This window comes from Aquarana catesbeiana, linkage group LG11 (genome assembly GCF_042186555.1).
Source record: "Aquarana catesbeiana isolate 2022-GZ linkage group LG11, ASM4218655v1, whole genome shotgun sequence".
NCBI classification, from domain to species: domain Eukaryota; kingdom Metazoa; phylum Chordata; class Amphibia; order Anura; family Ranidae; genus Aquarana; species Aquarana catesbeiana.
The window spans coordinates 226680075-226701423 of NC_133334.1; the positions used below are offsets into that span (position 1 = coordinate 226680075).

General features: G+C 42.7%; 1 protein-coding gene across 3 annotated transcripts in view; it reads left to right on the forward strand.

Annotated features, from left to right (window-relative positions):
• MBTPS1 (membrane bound transcription factor peptidase, site 1) overlaps window positions 1-21349 on the forward strand; it is a 130565-nt gene that overhangs the window by 81338 nt on the left and 27878 nt on the right. For all 3 annotated transcript variants that reach the window (XM_073605446.1, XM_073605445.1, XM_073605444.1), the window contains 7 exons: window positions 7867-8070; window positions 9621-9731; window positions 11622-11731; window positions 16004-16120; window positions 17336-17403; window positions 18192-18294; window positions 19419-19570. In XM_073605446.1, coding sequence (XP_073461547.1) covers window positions 7867-8070; window positions 9621-9731; window positions 11622-11731; window positions 16004-16120; window positions 17336-17403; window positions 18192-18294; window positions 19419-19570 — 865 coding nt within the window. The remainder of the gene's footprint in view (window positions 1-7866; window positions 8071-9620; window positions 9732-11621; window positions 11732-16003; window positions 16121-17335; window positions 17404-18191; window positions 18295-19418; window positions 19571-21349) is intronic.

Genomic DNA, 21349 nt, shown 5'->3' on the forward strand with positions numbered 1-21349 from the left:
TATATCGGCCCAAAAAAAATCGGCATCACATATCAGAATCGGCCACCGCAATTTCTAAATATCGGCATCGGCCAGAGAAAAACCCATATCGGTCGACCTCTAGTGTATACACCGCTGCCGCACCGCCTGAAAGATGCTTCTTGCAGGACTTTTTCTAACGTTCTGCAAGTGTACCGTCCCAGTGTGAAAGCACTCGGGCTCTCACACGGGCTGCAGGGGAGATGCTTTTACAGCCGCTATTTTTAGCCCAAAAGTGCCTGAAAAACGCCCCGGTGTGAAAGGGGTCTAAATGTGTGTGTGTTTGTTTTTTTTTGTTTTGTTTTTTGTTTTTTAAATAGATTTTATTGAAAGATGAATCGTACAGAATATAACAACAATGGTATTAGTGTATTTTGTACAAAAACAACAGGCTGAAATGTAGTAGAAATGCATAACAATGACAAAAGATTTGTAACCTAGGGGTGGGGTAGTATGGCCCCAGAGGTGGGGGGCAACAACAAGCATGTAATAAGAATTCAAGGGTATTAACCTTCTATTTGAGAAAGAAGAAGAAATAACTGGATGGATCTAAGTAGGAGGGGGGTCCCTAGGATTACCATGAGGATATTGATGGATGATTCCAAAGTAGGGTGTGGGGTAGGGAGAAGTGAGGGGAGAAAGAAAAAGAAAAATAAAAGAGGGGTAGGAGATTGAGCACCAAGTTCATGTTATGGATGTAGACTGTAGCCTGGGGGTAGACAGTGAGGTTAAAGCTGTGATTCGAATAATATCGGTCTCCACCTTCCTGTGCGGAGGAAGATAGGGGGTTGGTGGGCGAGAGGAAGTCTCGCACGATAGTGTACTTGACAGGTGTTGGATTCCTTGTGTTGCAGATCCTTGGCTTGGAGGAAGCAGCTCCACCTATGGTGTAGGGGAAGGCTCATGATATGACAATGAGAATTTCTCGAAATTCGCTATATCCATAGGAGTGAGTGTTGAGGCCATAAAAGCACGCCATTTGTGGTAGAAACGTGATCTGGTCTTTTCATGCGTTAAATCCATGTTGATCCTGTCTTTGTAGAGTAGTTGTAAGAGATATCTTTTGATTTGGGAGGTGTTTGGGCAAACGTTGGAGATCCAGTTTTTCAGGATGGCCCTTCTAGCGAGTAGGAGGCATATCAGGGTCCAGTCTTTGCAAGACGGGGTAGAGTTGGGTGACCAGGGTAATAGCTGGGGGTCCCAGTGACCAAAGATGAGAAGTAGGGGGTCACCTTAAAGATGTATGATAGGACTTGATCCCAGAAGGTGGAGATGTAAGTACACGACCAGAAGCGATGAGACCGTGAAGGCCTGGGGTGTTGACATAGGGGACATATGGGGGCGGTGTGCGCTTGTTTGTTTGAGAGGAAAGGTATATGAGCACAATAAACAATCTTCAATTGGGTTTCCCTCCAAGATTCGTTAGGCACCAATTTGTGGATGGTGTTGAGACCTTGAAGTTTTATTCAATAGCTCGGTGTCCGGGAAGTCTTTTGCCCAGTTGGCTGCTGATGAGGATGCTAAAGAAGGAGTGGATTTCAGGAGAAGAGGCTGATATATGTCCGATATTTTGTATGAGCCCTCTGAGAGAAGGGTGTCCGAGAAAGACGGCTTGAAGCTTTTGCGATCCTCTCTGCAAGCATTTTTTAGAAAGCTGATGCATTGACCATAGTGAAAAACGTGTGACTGAGGAAGTGAGAACTTCTCAGCTAAAGTTTGGAAAGGGGTGGGGCGACCAGACTCTAAGTCGCAAAGCGAGGAAAAGTTGGTGAGGCCGTTCCGCTGCCAGGTGACGTAAGGCTGGCGTTCCAGACCTGGGGGGAAGCACGGGTTTCCTTGTATTGGAAGGTGGCTGGATATGAAGGGTAAGAGTTTTTAAGGCTTTTCCGGATTTCCCTCCAAGATATGGCTGTGTCTTGGAGTAAGAGGTTATGTTGAAGAGGCGGAGGAATGGATTTCCACTTGCAGTGGAGGAGAGCTACCAAGGAGTATGGATGAACCATCTGTTTCCAAGGGAAAATTGGAGTAGTGAGATGTTTGAGCTACCCAGTCCAAACTTCTCCTCAAAAGGCAGGTTAGATTGTAGGTTCTGACATTGGGGAGACTAATACCCCCTTCGCGTCTGGGAAGATATAACTTTGTGAATGCAATGCGTGGTTGCCTATTTCGCCACAGGAATTTGGAAATGGCAGAATTGAGAGATTTTGTGTCCTTATGGTGCAGAAGCAAGGGAATGGTTTGAAGTGGGTAGAGTAGGCGGGCGAAACTGACCATTTTCACTAGATGGCATCTTCCCAGGAGCGAAAGAGGCAGATCCATCCAGTTGTCTAGTTCTTGGGAAATTTTTGTGAGCAGAGGGGGATAGTTGAGGTGATAGAGAGAGGAGGGTAATTTCCCTATTTTTATTCCTAAGTAGGAGATGTGGGATTTTGCGACTGAGAATATGGTATTTGGAGTCCAGGAAGGGTTAGACAGGGTGCCTATGGGGAAGATTTCACTTTTGTTGTAGTTTATGCGAAGGCCCGAGCATAGTCTAAATTGATCAAAGATTGATTTAATCATGAGCATGTCAGTGGAGGGGTTTGCAGAGAATATAAGGACATCGTCCGCGAAGAGTGAGGTACGAAGTTTGTGATTACCGATGTTAATGCCATGTAGTGGGGCATTGCTTTGGGTTTCAAAGCAATGTTGAAAAGGAGTGGGGATAGGGCGCAGCCCTGCCAAGTGCCTTTGTGGAGACGGAATTCGTCCGAGAGGAGGCCTGCCGCTACCAGCCTAGCTGCCGGGGCGGTATACATGGTATTTATAAGGTGGGCGAAAGGGCCTGAGAATCCCATTTTAGTCATGACCATGGAAAGCTATTCGAAACTGACGTTATCGAAGGCTTTCTCCGCATCTAGGGTAATGATAGCATAATTTCCCTCTGGGTTACATTTGGCGTGTTCCAAGGCCATCATCACCTTTCCGATGTTCATGGTGGCCGTTCTGCCCTTCACGAACCCTGATTGGGCAGGGTGTATCAGAGAGGGTATGATGTCGGCTCATCTAGTGGCAATAATTTTGGAGAGGATCTTGACATCAAGGTTTAGGAGTGAGATAGGTCTATATGAGCCTGGTTCTTGTGGGTCGTTACCTTTTTTGGCCAATAATTTAATGATGGCTTGTTTACCCGTGGGTAGGTAGGAGCCCCCTGACCATATGTGATGATAGACTTTGTGGAGGGTGGGTTCTAAGAGTGTTTGTAGGGATTTGTAGAATTCACCCGTGAAGCCGTCCGGGCCTGGGGCTTTGGATGGGGCTAGGTTTCTAATGGCATTGGAAATTTCAGGGAGGGAGATAGGTGCGTTTAGAGCATCTAATTGAGAGGGTGAGATTTGGGAGAGGGTTACTTTCTCAAGAAAAGAAAATGCTGTCGGTGTATCTATGGGGTCCGCCGTGTAAAGGGAGGAGTAGTATTGTAGCATGGCTTCGTTTATGCCTTTTTTGAGTGGTTTTAATGTTACCCGATGAGTCTCAGAGGGATGTAATATAGGTCGGGCGGTTGGGCCCCTTACATAGTCTTGACAGGAGTTTACCTGCCTTATTGCTGAATTTGTGAAGGGTAGCATCCATGTGTGCTTTTTTGATCAGTTCCAGAGTTTCGGCTCAAGTGTCAAGATTACTTTGCTGACAGCCATGTCTTCCTATTGTCAGGGGAGTTGTCTATGTATAGGGATCGTTGGGCTTGATGCAGTCGGAAGCTGGCTAGTTTGTACTTTTTGAGGGTGTTTCTCTTAAAAAAAGCAGCATAGGAAATTACACGTCCTCTAAGGAAGGCTTTGCCTGCTTCCCAGAATAGATTAGGGTTGTCAGAGTGCAGTGCATTGGTTGATGTATATTCAGACCAAGCACTTTCCATGTAATGTCGGAAGTCGGAGTTATTGTGAAGGTAGGATGGGAATCGCCATATTTTGGGATTCAGGTGTAGATCAGGGTTGTCGATCGTTGTCGAGATAGGTGCGTGATCAGATATAACAATGTTGTGTATATCAGCGTCAGATATCAGTGGGATAAGGTCGTCTGAGCAGAAAAGGTAGTCCATCCTGGTGAAAACATTATGGGGTTGGAGTAGAAAGTGAATTCTCTATCAGCTGGGTGACGGAGGTGCCAAATGTCATGTAGATGGAGGGAGTCCATCGTGGAGGCCAAAAGAGTTTGAGTATCGGGGTCTCGGGGGCAGTGTGGGCGTTTGGAAGTAGTTCTATCGTCGATCAGATGAATTGTGGAATTGAAATCCCCGCCGATTATACGTGGGAGGTGTGGGTCACGAAGGAGCCAGGTCGAAAGTTCACTAAAAAACTGTTTAGTGGGGTTATTGGGTACGTAGATGTTGGAGACTATCAAATCTTTGGTCCCTAATTGAATGTGGGCTGAAATAAGGCGTCCCTGGGAATCTGATTCAACAGATAGGACTGTGCAGGGAAGGTTTTTGTGTATGAGTATCAAAACCCATGCTTTGCGTCCATTTGAATCGGAGCCTAGGACCGTGCCCACCCATAGTTTTTTCATACGGTGGAAGTCTGGGGTGGAAAGGTGGGTTTTCTGGAGTAGGGCAATGTCGGTCTTCAGTCTTTTAAGGTGGCGAAGGATTTTCATTCTCTTATTGGGGGAACGAAGCCCTTTCACATTCCAGGAGACTAGTTTCATATTGGGGGGGGTCATAAGGGGGGTTTGTGCTGGTGTTGTATGAGTTGCGTGCGCTAGTATGTGATGGTGGGCTGCAAGTACATGTGGGAATATGGGGGAGTTTAGGCTGTCTGAAAGAATGGACTTAATGTCATTGAGTGTATATGTATCATAGGATGGGGGTGCATAAGGAAGGGAGGGGTTCAGAAGGAGGGAGGTAAAAAAGAGAAACAATAAAACATATTCGAGAAACTTCACTTTTTCCCGCATGGAGTCACTGTGTAGGCCAGCTCCCATTGCAAGACCCATTGACTGCTGTACTTAAACCCATGTTTAAGGGGGTGATGTATGCTGGCAGCTTGGGTTGTGCACAGGGAAAGTGGTGTGAACTACACAGGGAAGCCAGGGGAGAAAATCATTCTATAAGATAAAACAATAACCAATTTAACAATTCAGCACTATGTATAACTTTAGAAACAACTCGGCCTACCAGTAGTTGAAGTACCTGGGGAGGAGGAGAGAACAGAACTGAGAGAGTAATAGAAATTTTAGTGAGAGTCATCTCGGTGAGGGTTGATCCGGCATGTCCGGCTGAAGCGCAGTAGTGAGTGAAGCCAGAATGGAGCCGTGAGAGTGCTCTTCAACGAGGTATGGAGTGACGTTGGTCTGGGTCAGAGGCTCTAAACCGTTTTGGAGAGTCTTTGCGTGGGCTCCTTTGGTCTAGAGCACGGTTGACAGGAGCTGCTCTGGAAGAGGGGCTGAGGTGGGGACCTGTGCGAAGTGATCTTAGGAAGGCCTTAGCCTCGGATGGATCATGAAAGGAGAGCTGTTCGCCATTAGGGGCTTTGAGTCGGAGGGTAGCTGGGAAAGCTAAGGTAAATTTGATTTGTTGCTGGTGTCGCTCCGAGCAAATTTGTTGGAAGGCTTTCCTTTTCTTGGATACTTCAATGGAGTAATCCACGAAAATCAGGATTTTTATTCCGTTGATCTGGAGAGATCTGGATTGCCTGAATTTCTGTGAGATGAAAGCTTTGTCTGAGAAGTTGAGGTATTTGGCGATTATGGGTCGGGACGATTTGTGATCGGAGTTAAAGGTTCCCATGCGGTGGGCACGTTCTACTGTGCAGGGGCCTGGAAGGCCTAGTGCTTCGGGAATGCGCCTCGCACAAAAGTCCGTGAGGGCTGAAGGCTGCAGCGATTCTGGAATGCCCACAAATTGCAGGTTGCTCCTTCTGGATCTATTTTCCAAATCATCCAGTTTCTCTAGAATGTATTTGTTCGTCTTGTCTTGGGCCTGCTCTGTGGATTGTGACTGGTACAATTCTATATTAGCTATGCGATGTTCAGCCTCATTCAGCCTGGAGGCATGTTCCCCTAGCTGGGCCTGGAGCTGTTGCATGCTTGCGCTGACGGCTTTCTCCACAGAGGCCGTTATTGGGGAGAGAAGAGCTGCCACAGCCTGTGCAATCAGGTCTGTGTTGTGGGCCCCCTATTTGCTGAGTTGGAGTGTCAGCTAGTGAGGAGGAGGGGGCCGAAGCGCCGCTTACCTCCATGTTGGGCTCCGTGTAGGCCGAAGCTGGTGCCTCGATTTGCGGCTGTGCCGTTCGCGCCGTCGCGGCCGCGTACTATTGCGGGCCGTTTTTTTTTCTACAAACCGGTCCATCTCGTCACCGGTGTTAGGTGGAGGTAGTGCCGGTGAGTGTGGCGGGTTTGCGGGCTTTATAGGCCGGTTTTTGGAGTCGAGCTGCAGGAGCTGAGGTGAAGAGCAGCTACTCCATGCGGCGCCGGAGCCGGAAGTTTGGGGGTTTTATTTAATCTTCAGCCCTAAAATGATTTTTTTTTTTTAAACATGCAAAGAAAGACTCTGGCTGTGAAAGGGTTAAATTATTCACTTTTGGGAACATGTTACATATTCCACCCATAAGCTTTGTTAGTTTTATAAAAAAAAAACTGGCTCCTAACTTTTTTAGCTGGCCCATAAATTCAAAGCAAATTTTTCAAGCTCTGCCCTTATTACCAGACAACCGTGCGCAGGTGCAGCGCGGACCCATTTATTTAAATGGTTTGCACTTGGCAGGCAGTAGCGCCTGCTGAGTGAGAGCAAGTGTATAATTCCTGCCGCAACCACAATACTGCTTTCGCATTTGTACACCCCAGGCCTTGAGCGGTAAAAATGCAGCTCAACCACAGGGTTTTGCCACCTTTTAATCGCAAGTGTAAATGAGGCCCAATGGTAATATTGGAAACCCAGTTTGGATACGGTGTCTTGCAAGAAAGCAGACAAACTGACAAAGTGTGAGCTAAAGACCCAAACTGTTTACTAGTGTGAAGTATTTTAGATTTAGCTTTTTAACATTTAAAATACAAGCGAAGTTTGATGAAAATGTGTTCCTCAGTCTATCTTAAAGCGGAGCGCCGCCGAAAATTTTTTTTTTTTTAAAGTCAGCAGCTACAAATACTGCAGCTGCTGACTTTTAAAACATGGACACTTACCTGTCCAGGGCGCCCGCGATGTCGGCACCCGAGGCCGAACCGTCTCTCCGTCCTCGGGTGCTGCCGCCTCCATCTTCGGTAAGGGAATCAGGAAGTGAAGCCGTGCGGCTTCACTTCCCGGTTCCCTACTGCGTATGCGTGAGTCGCACAGCGCAATACGGATGGTCCCTGCTGCCTCTGGGACCCGTGTGTTTCCCAGCGGGGAGGGAGCAGGAAGTGGCGTAAATAACCGCAGATTCTGCGGCTATCTATGCCGGAAGTAAATACAGATACCTGTAATATACAGGTATCTGTACTCCCCTCCCCCCTGAAAGGTGCCAACTGTGTCACCAGAGGGGGGGAGGAATCTGATGAGTGGAAGTTCCACTTTTGGGTGGAACTCCACTTTAATGATACACCTTTCAGGCTTTCTTGGTGTTGTGGTGGTTGTTCAAAGTTTACCTTTTTTTTTTTTTTTTTTCTCAATTATGGACGCATCAGTATGAATGTGCAATATAATGTATAGTGTGTGTAATATTTTGGTTTGTATTTTAATACTTGCTGTTAATGTCTTCTAAAGTGAAATGATGTCTCATGACCTTATTTTTGTGGGGTTTTTGGTTGTAAATACTGTGTAAGAAATGCCTTTTGTTTGGATGGTTTTGTGAATTTTAGCCTCTGTTGTGATCTTTCATGTTATTTTCTCGTTAGGTGAACCTTCCGCCCCATGCAATGAGACAAAATGGAGTCAAAAATGGCAGTCTTCACGTCCACTCAAAAGGACCAGCCTGTCTCTCAGCTCAGGATTTTGGCACGCAACAGGGAGACACTCTAGCAGACGACTCCTGAGAGCTATCCCACGTCAGGTGGCCCAAACACTGCAGGCTGATGTGCTGTGGCAACTGGGATATACAGGTATGTGATTTCAGCAGTAGCAGCAAATGTTTGAAGTGGGTATCAAGTTTTCTACACTATTCGCCTTTTTGTTGTATTATTTAAAGTCTACTCCAGCATAGTTTGTATTTTCTTCAGTTTTAGAGTGGTTAAGGTTGGAACCCTTTTTTTTTTTTTTTTTTTTTGGATCACTCGCTGATGTCTGTTGTCCCCCCTGAGCTTTTTACCTTACTTTTATTCTTCCTGGGAACAAATTGTCATACTGGTACTCAAGGTGTAGTGAAGATAGGAATTGTGTCAAAATCTTTTTAGTGATCATACTAAAAACCGGACAGTGGCTCTAACTCTTCTCTACTCCTAAACTGGATGGTCTAATATTTGTGTCTGTGTTGCAGAGATGTCTGCTCACATTTTTGTTCTACTGACAAGGGGACAAAGTTAGTGGGAAATCTCCCCAAAAGAAAATGTACACCGATTAAAAATTTGACACAAGTTCTAATCGTTCTCCATTTTATCCAATGGTTAATTGCTTGACCTCCGAAAGTTTTACCCCCCCTTTTTTAATGACCAGGCCTTTTTTTTGCGATACGTCACTTTAACTGACAGTTGCATGGTCATGCAAGGCTATACACAAATACAATTGTCATTTGTTTCAGACAAATAGAACTTTCTTTTGGTGGTTTTTGATCACCACTGGTTTTTTTTTATTTTGCGCTATAAACAAAAAGACAGACAACTTTGAAAAAAAATATTTTTTTTTTTACTTTTGGCTATACAAACCTATCCATTAAAAAAAAAACCTAATTTCTTAATAAATCTAGGCCAATATGTATTCTGCTACATATTTTTGGTAAAAAAAAAAAATCCCAATAAGCGTATAATGATTGGTTTACGTGAATGTTATAGCGCCTACAAACGATGGTGTGTGTATGTGTAATATATAAAAAAAATATTTTTATACTAGTAATGGTGACGTATAGCGGGACTGCGATATTGCAGCAGACAATCTGGCACTAACTGACACTTTGTGGGAACCAGTGACACTAATAGCGATCGGTGGTAGAAATATGCACTCTATCACTGTACTAATGACACTGGCTGGGAAAGGGTTAAACATCTAGGGCGCTCAAAGGGTTAACTGTGTGCCTAGCCAGTGTTTGTGTACTATGTGTGCTGCTTTTACTAGGGGAAGATTAAAGTGTAAGTAAAGTCGCAGCTTCTCAATCGCAGGATCCCACCGAAGTTGATCTACAAAAAAAAAAAATTGGATTTTTGCTGATCCCTTTTACAAACTATATGCAGAAATCGGTATGCGGAGGGAGAAGGAAACATTTTTGAGCAGACTTAGCTTAACTTCGTATTAGCATTTACTTTCATTTTAGACATCCAACATGTTCGTGACCTGCTGAAAAATATGTCTGATTTGAATGGCATGTTGTACAATTTTTTTGAAATGTCACAAATGTTTTGCCTGTTCTTTGGTGGTCTTTATATCTGTACATGTATTCTTTATTTTTATTTTTTTTTTAGTCTTTTAATAATTTTATTATTTTTATTCTATTTTTAATCAGGAAGTAACGTTAAAGTTGCTGTGTTTGACACTGGATTAAGTGAAAAACACCCACACTTCAAAAATGTAAAAGAACGAACTAACTGGACCAATGAGAAGACTTTGGATGATGGTGGGTATAAAGCCAGTTCTACAAACACAAGGGTCTGGACTTTCCACAACTACTGTTTCAATCAAATTGTGCTCCAATCACGATCTTGTATCGTAGGATAGGATGTGCTCATGATAGATCATTTTGCCAAGCCTTAATATATTTGGCCTCATGCCCCACTGTCTATAGGGTGCCTCTATATACATTGGGTCATGTATAATAGGGTAGGGTGGATAGGGTACTTCTAGATAGAGGTATGCTTTAACCGCTTCGTGTTATAGCCGAATGACAGCTACAGCGCGGGCCTTAATTGCCTGGAGGCCGTCAATAGACGTCCTCCCGTCCATAAGCTGCCTGCGTGCCCCGCTCTGTGATCACCAAATCAATGAGACTCGGCTGATCACAGATTGGCGTAAGGGACCGATCCTTGCCCCTTACCACGTGAACAGCTCTCAGCTAATGACAGTGTGAGCAGAAAAAAAAAAAAAAGATTACAGGCTTGTGTCAGAGGGACAGCAGTCCCGAAGAGGGTGAGACATCACCTAAGTATCTGTGCCACCTGCCAGTGCATAGCAGTGCCAATCACCAATGCCACCTCTCAGTGTTCATTAGTGCAGCCCATCAGTACAGCTTCATCAGCACACATCAAAAGAGGAGAAAAATTACCTGTTTGCAAAATTTTATTAAAAAAAATATAAAACCTGTTTTTTCGTTTTATTTTTTGCTAAAAAAAAGATAAAAATTTCATTTGGATAGAGTGTTGCATGACCGTGCAATTGTCATTCAAAGAATGACAGCGCTGAAAGCTGAAAATTGTCCTGGGCAGGAAGAGGGTTTAAGTGCCCAGTAAGCAAGTGGTTAAAGTGATTGTAAACCCTCCTGTTTGCCTTTTTTAAAATAACAAACATATCATACTTACCTCCACTGTGCAGCTTGTTTTGCAGAGTGGCACCGATCATCCTCTTCTGGGGTCCCTCAGCGGCTCCTCCTCGCATCAGATAACCGGGTAACCATGCACGCTTCCGAGTCCAGCATTTGCGTCCATAGACACAAATGTTGGACTCGGCGTCTGCGTCATTGGATTTGATTGACAGCAGCGGGAGCCAATGGCTGTGCACAAATAGAGCTTTCTTTTGATGGTATTTGATCACCTCTGTGTGTGTGTGTGTGTATGTATGTATGTATGTATGTGTATATATATATATATATAATTTTGAAAAAAAGAGAAAACATTTTTACTTTCTGCTATAAAACCTAGCCAACTAAATTAAAAAAAAAAAAAAAAAAAAACTCATTTCTTTATCAATTTAGGCCAATATGTATTCTGCTACTTTTTTTGGTAAAAAAAAAAACATCCCAATAAGCGTATATTGATTGGTTTGCGCAAAAGTTATACCATTTACAAACTATAGGATATTTTTTTTTTCTCTTTTTTAATTAGCAATGGTGGCAATCAGCGACTTATAGCATAAGTCCGAGGTATGCGCTAAACAGCTCCCCCTGTGTGCGCTCACAGCGGGAGCAAGCCACCGGCAGCGCGCTTTCCTGCCTCCTACCTGGAAGTGCAGGATCGTGTGTGTGTGTGTGTGTATATGTGTAAAATATATAATAAATAAATATATATGTATGTGTGTGTATATATAATATATATATATTATGTATGTGTGATCCTGCGCACAGCTGTCGCAGTAAGGCTGCTTTCGGGCGGTCGCTAAGTGGTTAAACAGTACTGCTGATGTCATGGTCAGCCTTTTGCATCATTGCATGATTTTTTGGAATCCTGTATAATTTTTGTTATTCCTTTTTGTTTGCCTTATGTTGCAGCGGTTATGTTGCCACTTGCTCTAAACATGTTACATGAGGGCTACAAAGTTGTTAATCTGATCTAAACTTTTGTCTATTCTTTTAAAGGGCTTGGACATGGGACTTTTGTGGCGGGGGTCATTGCCAGCATGAGAGAATGCCAAGGATTTGCCCCAGACTCTGAGCTCCATATATTTCGGGTCTTTACCAATAACCAGGTACTCACATAAAATATAATATTTCTGGGCATGCTTGTTGCGTTTAGTATTGTAAATGTTGAGCCAAAATAAAAACCTAAAAAACACAACAAAAATTAAAGTTGCCATAACTTTTTTTTTTAATATTACCATGAGGGTATTTTATTTACTTGTTTTGAACATTTGCCTCTGGAAACAGTTTTTATGTTTTTGTAATTATCCTTGCTGAATTAATTGTTGGCTTCACCAGAGAAAATAATAAATTTATTATTCCTTTTTAAAGCTGCCAAAAACGCAACTGACCATTGCGAAGAGTTCCGTAAAATTTAAAAGGATTAATTTTTCTTCCTTGCCTAACTGTAGCACTTCTAAACTCGGTCTGCTCGGATACTCACTCAGAGCTGCCCTCCTCTTTTTGATCTTTTATCAGTTCTTTTCTGGGTTAAATGACATCTAGTGTCACTTAATCCTTTTCCTCTGGTTGCTATGGACCAGCCCCTGGGGCCATGTCATCAAAGTACCCTGCACACATGGCACAATGATGCATTATGTCAGTGACACTCCCTGCATCATTGAGGACCTTCCATGCCACATGACCAATTACAAAATGTTTACAAAAAAGTAAGAAAAAATTTCTTGGTGAGTTGGACCGAGCTTAACTTGACACCTTAAATTTACTCTCATAACTAAAAGTCAACACTTCACCTACCTACTTTTACCTATGCTTGAGTATTTTTACTTGCCTGTTGCCACTTTAATCGCTTCAGCCCTGGAAGATTCTACCTCCTTCCTGACCAGAGCACTTTTTGCGATTTGGCACACTATTTTTTTACTTTTTGCTATAATAAATATCCCCCAAAAATATATAAAAAAAACTAATTTTTTTTTCCTCGGTTTAGGCCGATTATGTATTCTACATATTTTTAGTAAAAAAAAACGCAATAAGCGTATATTGATTGGTTTGCGCAAAAGTTATAGCGTCTACAAAATAGGGGATAGTTTTATGGCATTTTTATTATTATTTTTTTAACTAGTAATGGCAGCGATCTGTGATTTTTTTTTTTTTTTTTTTTTTTTTTTTATCAGGACTGCGACATTATGGGGGACACATCGAACAGTTTCGACACATTTTTGGGACCATTGGCATTAATACAGCAATCAGTGCTATTAAAATGCATTGATTACTGTAAAAATGTCACTGGCAGTGAAGGGGTTAACACTAGGGGGCAGTGAAGGGGGTTAATGTGTTCCTTAGTGTGTGTTCTAACTGAAGGGGGAGGGGACTGTGTGGGAGAAGAGAGAGATTACTGTTCATACCCTGTATGAACAGATGATCTGTCACTTCTCCCCTCAGAGAACCGAAAACTGTGTGTTTACACACACAGCTCCCGGTTCTCCGTGATCGCGGGAGCCTGGCGGTGCTAGTGACCGCCGGGCACTTACATCGGCTCGGGGGGCGTGCAGCGCGCGTGCCCCTAGTGGCCACGTCGCTTCGCCCAGCTGTGCCATTCTGCCGCAGTAAAACTGCAGCGGCTGGTTGGCAAGTGGTTAACTTCAGATGGATTTCTGTGCCCAGTAGAGCCATTGAGGAAGCTTTACTAACCTTAATATCCCCTTAGTATCAGCCACATTTTGGTTCCATAAATTAGATTAACCCTCTGACTGCCAAGGACATGTTGCCATCATGGCAATCAAAAGGCTAAAGCCTAGTACACACTAGTATTTTTTATTTTTCTAACAGCTCAGGAGGAGCCGCTATACTAACTATACGTTAGTACAACGATCCCCGCTATTGTGGTCTGACAGGGGATGGCCCCCCCCCACCACCAGAACACTCAGATCAGTGCTCTCAGCCATTGGCGTGATTGGTAGCCGATTGGCAGACCTTTTTCGGCCATGCTCCTTTGACAGAACTTGGCCAAATGGCTGGCTTCTGTCGGATTGACTGCAGTACACACGGGCCGAATGTCGGGCGATTTTCTATTGAACCGGCCGATGCCGCCCGACATTCGGCCTGTGTGTTCTAGGTTTATGGCTTCAACATCGCCTGTACACTTGGTTTACATTTTAGTGGCTTGCTTGTCTGTATGTCATAGAAATGATTTGGTATCTAGGCAGTTTCTGATTACTCCTGTATTGCATTGAAGTACTCTTGTGGCCTATCGTACTTATATGCGAGTCCAGAACCCCCATAGCAGTGTCTAGGATGGTGAGCAGTAGGAGAATAATGAACTCTGTTCATCAATCCCCTGTGCATTAATTGAATCCAGAAGCACTCTCAAGTGATTCTGGGTTCATAGAATCAAAGTAGCAATGGAAAAAGCCAGATAAATCTTGATGAGATTGAGGACTTTCTGTTCCCAATATACACTACTGTGCAAACGTTTTAGGCAGGTGTTAAAAATGCTTTCAGAAATAAAAAATAGTTCATTTATTTTCCATTTTAACTGACAAAAATAAACAGAAGAGAAATCCAAATCGAATCAATATTTGGTATGACCACCCTTTGCCTTCAAAACAGCATCAATTCTTCTAGGTACGCTTCCATACAGTTCTTGAAGGAACTCGGCAGATAGGTTTTTCCAAACATCTTGGAGAACTAACCACAAATCTTTTGTGGATGTAGGCTGCCTCAAATCCTTCTGTCTCCATAAAATCCCAGACAGACTCAGTGATGTTGAGATCTGGGCTCTGTGGGGGGCCAAACCCTCACTTCCAGGACTCCTTGTTCTTTCTTATGCTGAAGATAGCTCATAATGACATTGGCTGTATGTTTGGGGTCATTGTCCTGCTTCAGCATAAATTTGAGGCCAGTCATACACCTCACTGATATTATGGCATGATGGATAAGTATCGGCCTGTATTTCTCAGCATTGAGGACACCATTGATCCTGATCGAATCTAAAACTTCATTTGCAGAAATGCAGCCCCAAACTTGCAAGGAACCTCCCCCATGGCTTACTGGTGCCTGCAGACATACAATATTGTACCGCTCTCTAGCCCTTCAGCGAACATACGGCCTCCTGCTCCAGCCAAATATATAAAAATTTGACTCATCAGTCCAGAGCACCTGGTATCCTTTTTCTGTTCCCCAGTTCCTATGTTTTCGTGCATAGTTGAGTCACTTGGCCTTGTTTCCACTTTGAAGGTATGTATGTCTTTTTGGATGCAATTCTTCCACGTAGACCAATGTGTCTCAACTCAAATGTGTCTCCAGTCCTCAAGTACCCCCAACAGGTCATGTTTTCAGGATTTCCCTCAGATGAAACCGCTGTAGTAATTACTAAGGCAGTGAAACTGATCAAATCGCCTGCGCAAAATAATGGGAAGCCTGAAAACATGACCTGTTGGGGGTACTTGAAAACTGGAGTTGAAAAACATTGATGTAGACCACGTCTGACCAGACCTCTCCAGATAGTAGATGGGTGTACCTGGTCCCACTGGTTTCTGCCAGTTCCGTGCTGATGGCACTACTGGACTTCATCTGATGTTGAAAGGAAGTAAGCATGATGTTTCTTTGATGTGCTGCATAAAATTTCCTTGGCCTACCACTATCTTTTACAGTCCTCAACTTCTCCATCATGCCATACTATCAGGGAGGCATGTAACTGGCCCCAAATGTATTCTGCAGCCAGCCACCGACCCCAAACAATACAGCCAATGTCCTTAAGAACTATCTTCAGCATAAAGAAGAACAAGGAGTCCTGGAAGTGATGGTTTAGCCCCCACAGAGCCCTGATCTTAACATCATGGAGTCTGTCTGGTATTACATGAAGAGACAGAAGGATTTGAGGCAGCCTACATCCACAGAAGATCTGTACTTAATTCTTCGAGATGTTTGTAGCAACCTACCTGCCGAGTTCCTTCAAAAACTGTGTGCAAGTGTATCTAGAAGAATTGATGCTGGTTTGAAGCCAAAGGGTGCTCACCACAAATATTGATTTGATTTTGATTTTTCCTCGATCACCTTGCAGTTTGTAAATTGATAAAAATAAGCAATTAAATATATTTTTGAAAGCATTCTTACTTTACAGCATTTCTTCACACCCACAAAAGTTTTCTGCTCAGTACTGTACATCACATAAATGTAAGAAATATGGGAATGAATGGAACCAGAAGGTAGGTCACATATAATGCCATATTTTACTTGTTTTATTCACATTCATGCAACAGGGAATTGTTGTCTGTGTGCAGAAAGCCACTGTTAGTCTTCCTTTTCTTACACATAATTTCCTGTTTTCATTTCGTCTTTCTTGAATCATTCTAAAGTTTGCATTGTTTGTTTCTTTTCAGGTCTCCTATACTTCATGGTTCTTGGATGCCTTTAATTATGCCATCCTTAAGAAAATTGATGTTCTAAACCTCAGTATTGGGGGACCAGACTTTATGGATCATCCGTTTGTTGATAAGGTCTGTGTTTTTGGGGGGGTTTTTTCCTTGAAAAAATATTATTCTGTAACCAGATTTTAACCTCTTGCTGATTGCGTAAAGCTTACAGTGGGGATCGAAAGTTTGGGCACCCCAGGTAAAAATGTGTATTAATGTGCATAACGAAGCCAAGGAAAGATGGAAAAATCTCCAAATGGCATCAAATTACAGATTAGACAGTCAGCAGCTTTCTGCTCACAGAACTGTGAGAACAGAGAGATCGGCGGTGTTCGATCGCTTAGCTCTCAGTGTAGAGGCGCCGGACGACAAATGCAGCATCAGACCAATGCTGCATCCACCTAGGTAAGTATGAATCTAAATTAAAAAAAAAAAAAATGACATCTCTTAATGCGTTCAGGTAAGTCTTTAGCCTTTACAACCACTTTAAATCCCATTTAAAGGACTACCCAGAGGCTGCATTAAGGGGTTAACCTATACCTGTGCTTGTCAAAGACTACTATCCAGGGACCTTCACTAGTAGGCATTTCTAGGTGCCTGCTGGGGAAATTCAGCATTCCCTGAGGATCCTGGGTCTTTGGGCTTTCTATAGCCCATGTTTTTCTGTTAGGGCTTTACTATATTTGGCTCCTTGTAAAAAATGCTGATATTATAGGTTATTTTTACTAATCCATGCTTCTTAAAGAAATAACCATCAGTCTAATGTGTTTATGTTCTTCTTTGCTGTTGATATGCTGCGAGTCTCTACTAGAGGGTACTTTTGGGAGGCAGGAACATGCTCTGCTTTGGGTTTGTTGGCTAACATGAGTCCTTGAAGCTGATTGTTCGCAAAGTGAGATCTACACACATTTGTAGTTGACTGCAGATGACTGTTTGAAATGGGACTTGCCTATGAGCACCGCTAATTGTGTTTATATTAATCCTGGTAATAGTGGGGTGAATAATGGGTTGTAGAGTAGAATGCAGAAACTTCCTAGCAGTGCTCTGAAATTCTTGTCGCAGCTCTCCTCCAGTGTGGTAAGAACATATGTTGAAGACAGTGGTAAAGGAGCTTCATTAGCTTCCATCACAGTACTGCTAGTGTTAATGCTGTGCGTTTTTATATAGGTGTCCTTCAGAACTCCATCCTTTTATGATTCCCCAGCCAGTGCAGACGAGCATAGAGTGCAATCATCCTTTGCCAGGCTGCTTTTCTTGCCAGTGTTATATAGAGATACTCATAGATTTTGTTTCTTGCAGGTTTGGGAGCTCACAGCCAACAATGTGATCATGGTTTCTGCCATAGGAAATGATGGACCACTTTATGGGTATGTATTTAATATCCAGAAGTGCTTATGTTTGATGACAAAATAGTTTAACTTAATTTTGTTGTATATTCTGTATACATAAGAAAAATTATCTCACACTAGAGTAGTTAGAATGGGGGTGGGAGCAGGTTTAACTAACTATAGTTAGGCACACGGTTTGCGTTCAGGGCCACACACCCACTCCTGCACACCTGTGAAATTTTCACATGTGGTTGTCTCCCTGCAGCTGCAATGTCTGCATTCTCTTTCATACGCAGCCTACACACAGCTCAGGGCAGATACAGGTTTAAAAACAAATGCCTCATTCAAGCAATCTGGGTGCCAGTGTCCTTGTGAATGAAATCAAACTGATTTAGAGAAAGGGATTTGTAGATATTCTACTTTTCTTCACAAAAAAGTTTGCTGATTGCCGACTCCCTGTTGGTCTTCACATCCATGTTGGCTGCTGGGTGGCTAGATGCACTCTCTGTACCTCAGAGAGCCTGTGGTATGACAGCGTTTGTGAACGCAGGTTCACAGTGCAGCCGACCTTGGAGCTGACGGCTGAGCCATACTTTGGCTGATGAGGAAGGAGGGGTGTCCCACAGCACAATGTTTAAGCTTTTGATGACATGCCTGACATATGTCTACAATTATGAGTGCAACTTTACTTGTATTTTATTCTCTTAATAAAGATTACTGCACTAGGAGCCCGTGCGCTTTTACTATTATTTTTTTTCTTTATGTACTTTTCGTCACAAAACACTGAACTAATTAAAATTTTATATATCTATTTTTGTGTTAACCAGAACACTTAACAACCCTGCTGACCAGATGGATGTCATTGGTGTTGGTGGCATTGACTTTGAGGATAACATAGCTCGATTTTCTTCACGAGGGATGACCACATGGGTAAATCTGTCTACTAATAATATATCCACACTCAATTATGAACTATGCAAACATCCTATACACATTACTCATTTGTTTTCAGTGTCTGTAGAGATTGGACACCATGCTTTACTCTGCTGATATTGGTCCTTCCTCAGAAGAACCCTGTGGTGATATCTTTGGGCTCAAACTTAGCAGAACAAAACCATTTCTGAATAGTTTGAATTGTGTGATGTGGTTCATGGCACCTTCTATGTTATACATCATCGGGGCTCTTTTCTTAATTTTGTTTACATGCTTCGGGGTCTTATATCTGTTCCTATCCAGCATGTTAGTTTCTGAATAGGGAAGCTGCCATATCACATTTAAATAATAATCCCAGGCATTGTATATTGTTACATAATTCTATTGGTCCAGCTTGGACCAATAGAACTATGCCTATGCTATACCTGGCTGATGCTCCAGGAAGCTGGAAATTTCTGAAGTAGACACTTCTCCTCTTTTGTGATTCCCACTTGCTTCAGTGCTGAGTGGCCGGCCTGGTGCATTGTGAGCACAGGAGTTCAGCCACTCAAAATGGGTGCCATTTAGTGAATGCTTTGCATTTTCTGAATGAATACAAAGTGTTCTGTGATGGAAAGCATTCTAGGATGAGATGCCACTGCCCTGCCTCTCCACTTTGTTCAATCAGAGAGCACTTTGCATTTATTCAGAAAATGCAAAGCATTCTCTGAATGGTGCCCATGCTGAGCAGCTGGCATACTATATTCAGAATGCGTCAGGCTGGCCACTCAGCAAAGGACCCGGAAGCAAGTGGAGATCACCGAAGAAGTGGTATCTACTTCAGTGTTTTTTTAGCATCCAGGAGCATTGGCCAGGTATGGTATGTACATGCTTACATTGGTACAGTTTGGATTATTGTAACTATGTAAATATATTGCATGCCTGGAATTCACCTTTTAAGTTGCGGTGAGTGAGGTGACATTTGTATCATAGCTTAGTCTATGTAAAACTGAGCAACTGCAGTGACCGAGGTTCCTTCATATTAGCATTGAAAAAGCAGATTTCCCTAAAAAGACTTCATAGTGTAATTGACATGTTCATTGCATTTGGGCAAGTTTTGATTATACCTCTATCTTATGCAGGAGCTTCCAGGTGGATATGGAAGAATGAAACCTGACATTGTAACCTACGGTTCAGGGGTCCGTGGTTCTGGTATGAAAGGTGGCTGTCGCTCTTTATCTGGTACAAGTGTTGCTTCTCCTGTCGTGGCAGGGGCTGTCACACTGCTTGTTAGGTAAGCTGCTCACCTATTTTTACCAGATGTAGACTAATAAACTCTTTAATGCTTCTTTAGTACACATAAACCCTCAAAGTTCCTTATTATGAGCAAGACAATACAGTTTTATTTGACATGTGGACAGAATTGCCTTTGGTGTTTAGTTATTTTTCTGTTTGTAATGTGTAAATCGGACTAATCTGCTTTTTATAAAATTGTTAATTTACCTTAAGTAATGGTTCACTTGTGCATCCCATTTTCAGCAGGATTAAAGCGGAGTTCCGACGGGGAAAAAAAAAAATAATTTTTTCCTAGCATTATTGCTAACGAAATTCAAAAAACAGTTTACAATTATCATGATCAATTGTTCAAAAATATAAATTTCTTACTGTAATAATGTATTCCTCCGTTTGTGGCCGTTTCCATCATTAATGTGGGCATGTGAAGCCCAATTGAGATCGCTTCCTGGAATAGCTTTTGAGAGGTGTGTGCTGGGTAACCAGCATGCACCTCTCGATCTCGTGCATGCGCGATTCAACGGCGGCCATAGCGCCGATTTGTTTCTAACGTTGCCATAACAATGGGCAGTGACGGAGGAAGGTCCCGCCCCATTGTTATGACAACTTGGATAACATTCTGAACAAAGATCCGCCTTAAAGATCTGCCTTAAATCGCGCCATTTCCTGTCAGGAAATAACACGATTTTTGAGCACAGTACTGCCCACAGATGATGACACATCATTTCCCAGGAGCATAGGCGAGGAAGGAAGTCACGAGGAGCTCCCAGGACTACATAGCAACAGGGCCTTTCTGGTAAGTAGAAACATTTTTTTTCCTCCCAAATGTTTTTTTTTTTTCTCGGTTAAAAAGTCTTTTAATGCAAAAAAAATTTTTAGGGTGGAACTCCGCTTTAAAGTGGAAGTAAACTTCCATCACTATAATAAGGCTTACCTATAGGTAGTGTAAATATCTCCATGCGCTCTGAAGGAACAACCACTCGTGCTGTTCCTTCAGAGCCCAGTGCCATGAACTGCGGCACATGCGTGGGAATGACGTCATTGCGGCCTACGGCCAGTCACAGGGCCAGAGTCCACGAACCTAGAATCAAGACAGGTGAAGATGGGAGCGCTTGCAGATATGACATCTCGGCGCTGGAAGAGCTTCGTTTTAAGGTAAGTTTAACATAATATGCTAGTATGCGATGCATACTAGCACATAATGACATTACCTTGCAGGTTAGGGGGGAAAAAAAAGGTCCAGCGGTTTACAACTACTTTAAGTAATAACCTAGCTATAACATTTCTGTAGCAAGTATCCGCTCAATATCACAATTTGCAGGGCTCAGGTGTATGTGCTTGTCTGCTGAAGAAATAGATCTGTGCTAACATCAGGTTTAATACGGAACATCTCTGCCATTAGCAATTTTAGTTTTAAACTTTTTAGTTTTTATTCTTTTCAGGTTCTTTATATGGAAGAAAAATCCCATATTTTTCTTGACCTCCCTGGCGGTATGATTATTTCGGATTTTAGGTGCTGAAAGCGGTACAATTATTTTGCATGGAAATTTGGCGTTTTATATTGTAGGTCTGTAAATCTTAACAATAACACACTTAAATCTGTCCAAACCAGAGTCTAGTAGATATCCCGGGTATGATAAAGTTTGAAACACAAAAACATAAATTATAATATAATAAATAAAAATAAATAATTAAAAAAAAAAAATAGTAATAAAATAAATTTCCCCACAATTCACTATCGCTCAATTCTGCAAGTGTTCTAATTTACTATCGCTGTTTT